At 39.1% G+C, this 6,000-nt stretch overlaps 1 protein-coding gene across 2 annotated transcripts in view; it reads left to right on the top strand.

Moving 5' to 3' along the window:
• The window catches only part of edc4 (enhancer of mRNA decapping 4), a 37,186-nt gene that overhangs the window by 5,790 nt on the left and 25,396 nt on the right, over positions 1-6,000 (top strand). For both annotated transcript variants that reach the window (XM_034878826.1, XM_034878825.1), the window contains exons 2-10: positions 1,163-1,325; positions 1,525-1,636; positions 1,880-1,979; positions 2,990-3,176; positions 3,461-3,608; positions 3,696-3,800; positions 4,933-5,045; positions 5,256-5,339; positions 5,494-5,589. In XM_034878826.1, the coding sequence (XP_034734717.1) occupies positions 1,163-1,325; positions 1,525-1,636; positions 1,880-1,979; positions 2,990-3,176; positions 3,461-3,608; positions 3,696-3,800; positions 4,933-5,045; positions 5,256-5,339; positions 5,494-5,589 (1,108 nt within the window). The remainder of the gene's footprint in view (positions 1-1,162; positions 1,326-1,524; positions 1,637-1,879; positions 1,980-2,989; positions 3,177-3,460; positions 3,609-3,695; positions 3,801-4,932; positions 5,046-5,255; positions 5,340-5,493; positions 5,590-6,000) is intronic.

Genomic DNA, 6,000 nt, shown 5'->3' with positions numbered 1-6,000 from the left:
AATGATAAAATAACGTTAATGCAAGGAAGACCCTTAACGTTACAGGCTAAAGGAAGGAAGGGAGGGAGAAAAATAAATCGCAGGTTTCGTAAAGTGTAGACTTCATTCTGCAACAGACTATCCTGCTCCTGTACTAACAACTTGTGCATTTGCATTCTAGAATTTTTCTGTATAACGTTGTCGGTTTTGGGAAGTACACCATAGTTACATAGCTACACAGGATTATATACTTTTAGACAGAGGAGAAGCAAACATATTTTTCCCCAAGCTATAAGTAAGATTGGACCAACAGTACAGTAAGTAAGTAAGTAAAAGTTTATTTATATAGCACCTTTCACAGGTATAGGGCCACAAAGTGCTTCACAACAAAAACATTAATATCATAAAATACACACAATAAATACAGTTTAAGATTAACAAAAAAAAAATCTTGGGGATGATTAATATTCAAGGTGACTAATACAATATTGGCCCCACTCCTGAGCTTATTGTTGTTTGCAACATGTTGGCATGCAATTCACTGGACGTGGATCTTCTTTGAAATAGTCAGATTTGGACAGACGGCAAACCACTCTACTGACTCTTTCTTGACTCCAATAGATTTTTTTTGCAAACAGGCATTTGGATTTGTCATTACAGGTATAGAACAGTTGTAAGCCTATTGGGTGAGACTTCTAGTAGGATAACTCGGTGTAGACAACACTGATTGCTTTCATTTGTCTTGCTACTCACAGCACTACAAATAATAAAAAAACTAAAAAAAACAGAGCTACATACAGGAATTCTCCTTTAACTTACTAAGGACAAGGCCTAGTTTGATTTTGTTAACCACTCTTCCGTGAAATATTTATAATCTAAGTGGTGCTTTACAAATATAATTTGGAAGTGAGGACTTTCTAATAAGTAAAACTAAAGTAAAAATGTGCATTTTGAAATGCCCAATGTTTAATGTTTCTTTCTTTTAAATGTTATTTGCGTTAAATAATTGATTTTTCTTTGGATTTTTTATTATTGGACTGTGAGCGCTGTCAAAGTAATACAGTAAGAAACCTTTTGAATAAACATGTCCTGCTGGCAGGCTTTGGATTCCCTACCTGGGTTTAATTTACATCTTTGTACAGAGTATCCCAATATAACCACTGCATTCAATGTCCTTCCTCAGATACACCATCAAGTGATGGTCTGAAAATGCCATCTTTTAATGGAGAGCTGAATGGCTTACTGGGAGCAGCAGGTCTTCTAGGAAGCACTGATCGGTCAACCATGTCAAATTCTACCAGACCCATCTCCACAGACCTCAGCAGCGCTCAGGAGTGTCAGATAATGTGAGTTGTTTTTTACAATCAATTAGGGTCATTTGCACAACTTTGCAGTTTGGCTGACTTTGTCACATGAAGCATAGTAGATATGTCTCTACTATTTTATTTTGATAATTAAAAATGCAGGATACATTTTTGCAAGCTCTTCATGTTTTTAACAAAATAAATCCATATAGAACTAAAATTGTATGTGCTGCAATTTCAGCTGCCTTTCTGGCGACGATGGCTCCACCTGTATCCCCATCACCTCCAACAATGTGGAGATTGTGGCAAGTCAAGATTCCAGCATCAACAGCAAGGCTCGTGGTAGCAACAAGGTAACAAGCCAAATCCGCAGCAACAAAATGGCACTGTCCATTGATTGTATACATCAGCAAGACAAAAACAGAAATCTACAATATCAACATGTAATGATCACAGAAGTGAATGTTCCTATAAGTCTAGTCTTCATTTTGAATGGCATGGCTTTGGCTCTTGAAGACCACAGCCTCATGGTTACAAAGGGCCTTTGTTCTGAGAGCATTAATTCATTTTGAATGGTGAATTTGTTTTTTGTTCAGGTGAAGATTCAACCCGTTGCAAAGTACGACTGGGAACACAAGTATTATTATGGCAGACTGATAGCCGTGTCCAACTCCTTCCTGGCGTATGCCATCAGAGGTGAGAGCCCTGGAGTGCCTGTTATTTCTTCTTGTTGAGGTCAGGTAGAATGCACCAGGCTAGCACTAAAGGTTAGGGTTAGAACTTCTAACCTCAGGCCACTTAACTTTGTGTAAATATGAATGTGGATAACATTTGTGATATTTACAGTAGATGCTTGCTACAGTTGCATTTCTAGAGATGAATTGACGAAAAACACGTTTTATTTCTCTGATTCACGGCTTTGTTCTAACGCCGCTGGCCGCTCCATCTCTTCAGTCACTCTCTATCTCTCTCCACCATGGACAGTATATTATGGTGCTTTCGGGTGGTCGTTGAGGCTCCTTCTAAAACTCTGCCATTTCATACAACTGATTGTAACGTAGAAATAAAATGGATTATTGATCATTTTATTTATATAGTTTATAGCTGACTTTACCAGCTGACTTCTGTATTGGCTGTTAAAACGGGTAAAAGTATAGGTCTAGTTCAGATTTCCACCCATTATTATTCCTCTTCTGTACTTAAACTGATATTTTGAAATAACATGGTCGATTATAGGGCTGCACGATTTGAGGAAAATATGCAATATGCAATGACTTTGTTGAAAATGGGGATACGATATTGCTTGCGATAAATAAACATATTAAAGTCCACTCAATTCTGCATGTCTGCTGGTTTTAGTATTCTGCTAAAACACAACATATTATTAGTTGAATTTAAAATCAATGAAAGGAGATAATTTCCTACATTTCTTTTTTGAACATTGAGATAATTAAAGGAACTAATACAAAAAAGTTACATTTTAGAAGTAATTTTTTTTTTTTTTTCAACTAACACAAAATAATCTTTGAAGGTCTTTTGTGATAGGTTGCATCCTTTTGTGCTAGTTGATATGGCGACAACAATAAAAGAACATATTGTACAGCCCTAATCAAATACTATAAGTCTGTAGTTGCGTAACTCAGTGCTGTGATACACCAGGCTCAATGTTTTATCCTTTTCTTTAAAATAAATATCTCTTCCCTCAGGAGCCAACAACCATGCAATGATTAGAGTCCTGAGTGTGGATTTTGCTGAGCGCTCCCTACTGAAGGGCTTCACTGGAGCTGTCACAGATCTGGCTTTTGCCCACCTTGACTCCTCCCTGTTGGGTTGTGTAGATGAAGCGGGCAACCTGATGGTCTGGCAGATCACCTGCACTGGAAGCAAGATACTGTATCCTGACATTGGAGAAATTAAAATGAGTGTGTAGGAGGATGTGCACGTCTGTTTGTGTTTGTCTATATAGAGTGGTAGAAGTAGTTTGTGCTTACCTTTGTGCTGATTATTTCATCTTATTTCTGTGTGTACTTTTTAAGTGCCAACAAACACTCGCAGCTGCTAAAACGGCCTCATAAGCCCCTGTGATATTACCACCTGTTGTGGCATAGTAATCACAGAAACAAATCGTATAAGAACTGGTCTTTTGTCCCATTTTCCTTAACCCGTGCACCCTACAGTGATCAGGTGGTGGTTCATGTCCGACGGCCAGAAGACTCCCCACTGAACTCCCACCGTCGCCTCATCTGGTGCCCGTTCATCCAGGATGAAAATGAGGAGAACCAGGATGACACCAGCCAGACCTTAGCCCTGCTTCATGAAGACATGGTATCAGTGTTTTGGGTATCAAAATCATATCAGTAGAGAAAAGTGGGAACTTTGCCCCCCTAATTCCCCTCCCCCCCCTCCTTCTAGGCCGAGGTGTGGGACCTGGAAGTCTTGAGAGCCAACAACAGCAGTTGGCCTGTCGACGCCACAGACCTAAAAGAAGGCCTCATCACGATCAAGGGACATAACCAGGTAGGAGTCCGAGGGAAATGGTAATAAAATCAATCCTGCAGGCGGTTGAATAGTGCTTAACCAGTCGGGTATTCACTCAATGCAGTACACGTAAATGATGATTTTCTGCTGGTGGTTTATTTTGAAATGCGTGAAGCTATTTTCATAACTAAAGATGGTTTTCATTAGAAAAAATAAAACAACAATAACAAGAAGTACAAAGTGGTAGATTTAGAACAATCCATGACACTCTCAGCTCAGGTCTCAGCTTTCCAAAAGGGGCGGTGCATGCTATAAACTCTGCAGGGTGCCCAAACTTTTGAGCCCCACTGTACATTCTTTGCTAAGCCTGGATATCGTTCAAAAATACTTGATACCAATACTGGGACCTTAATATTGGTTTGTCAACAATTTTTCAGTACCAATTTTATAAAACAAAAATAAATGACAGCATTACACATTACAGCATAAATCAGCTCCTGCTCTGTGCTTAGGTAGAGCTTTGTTTAATAGAGCTTTTCCTGCTTACCTTCGCAACGTGGGACTTTAGAAAGCCAATCACAATGTTGGTAGAAGCATGCTGCATGCGGGCTCACTGACGCTGATGAGATCTTCTCCCTAGGTATTAAAATTGGCTTTTGAATGGCAAGGCTTTTTTTAATGTGCAATGCTTTAGGGCAGTCATGTCCAGAGTACGGTCCGGGGGCCAATCATGGCCCACGGCAAGATATACGGCCTGCCGCCTTGATTTGTAAAATACAAGAGCAAGAGTCTGAAGCCTAAACGTTATAATAACAAACTTTGCATCACACATACAGTAAGTCATGTTTTAAATGAACATTGTGTTGTTTTTTTTTCCACGCCTGAGTGGCGTGGTTGGTTACACTGCCATTTTAAATGAAAACGTAAATGTGACAATAAAAAATAAATATAGTTTATAGATCAGTGCATTTCTATGTAACCTTTCTTGTTTTCTGGGCATCTTCACATCATGAAATATAGCACGCTTTAAAATAAATACAAATAAAAGGTTTGGGAACCCCTGGTTTAGAGGGATTTTGGTTGATGCCTAAAAAGTATTGAATTTGGTACCCAGTAGCACCCATTCCTTGCAGTACTGATTGGGTATGTTGCTTCATGTCTGCCCTTCCAGCGAGTCAGTGAAGGGGCTCTGTCTCCAGACGGAACCGTGTTAGCCACAGCCAGCCATGATGGATACATCAAGTTCTGGCAGATATACATAGAAGGGGTACAGGACAAGCCGAGGTAAGCGGGGAGATTATTATTTTTTTTAAATAAATGAACATTGATACCATCTCATTTACTTTTACACTTTACCATGAAATGTAAACGTAATTTATATTAACCAAAAAATAGCTGAATTTTCTGAAAGCAATAAAACAAAGTCCATTATCTGTGGTTGTGGTTTTCATCCTATCTTCTCTTTGTCACCTTTCTTTACTTTCTGTTATCCAGATGTCTCCATGAGTTGCGGCCTCACGGAGGACGTCCCCTCTCTTGCCTTCTTTTCTGTGACAACCACAAAAGACAGGACCCCGAGTTAGTATACACTGGTGCACACACGGCTTTCGGTGAAAATTGGGAACCATATATTTATTTGAGGCTTTTGTTGTTTGATTTTGAATTTGTTTCCATTCTTGTCCTCCTTCTCTGTCTTTGTCACCGCTGGTCCCTTCCACTTGGCTCTTTGTAGGGTTCCTTTCTGGCGGTTCCTGATAACTGGAGCGGATCAGAATCAGGAATTAAAAATGTGGTGCACGGTTTCCTGGACCTGTTTACAGACCATCAGGTTATTTCTTTTCTCCATCATATAAGTTTCAATACTTTTTTTCACTGTGTAAAAGGCATGAATATATACCAGGGTCTAGACTTTTCACTGCCTTCCACTGTGTGAGGCAAATATTCTTTGTCTGCCACTGAGTAATTTTATGACCCTTTTGAAATATATGAACTTAGTTAATGAATAACACTTTGATATTTTAGAAATCGCGTTATGTAAAGAAAAAAGTAATTCAATGTATTCAATGCATGGGGTATTCTGATGTTCAAATTACACGGTGGCACGGTTCTGTTTGAGTGCCAGGTCAAAACGGTTGTTTAATCATGCAGAATGATAAAACAATGTGGATCACACTAATTGAGTGCCAAATAGCTAGGCAGTTAGCAAATAAGGAGGTCTACAAGAAGACTGTCGCTTAAG

The sequence above is a fragment of the Etheostoma cragini genome, chromosome 8 (genome assembly GCF_013103735.1).
Source record: "Etheostoma cragini isolate CJK2018 chromosome 8, CSU_Ecrag_1.0, whole genome shotgun sequence".
NCBI classification, from domain to species: domain Eukaryota; kingdom Metazoa; phylum Chordata; class Actinopteri; order Perciformes; family Percidae; genus Etheostoma; species Etheostoma cragini.
The sequence above is the reverse complement of the archived record's forward strand: the minus strand, read 5'-3'. Positions and strand labels throughout refer to the sequence as shown.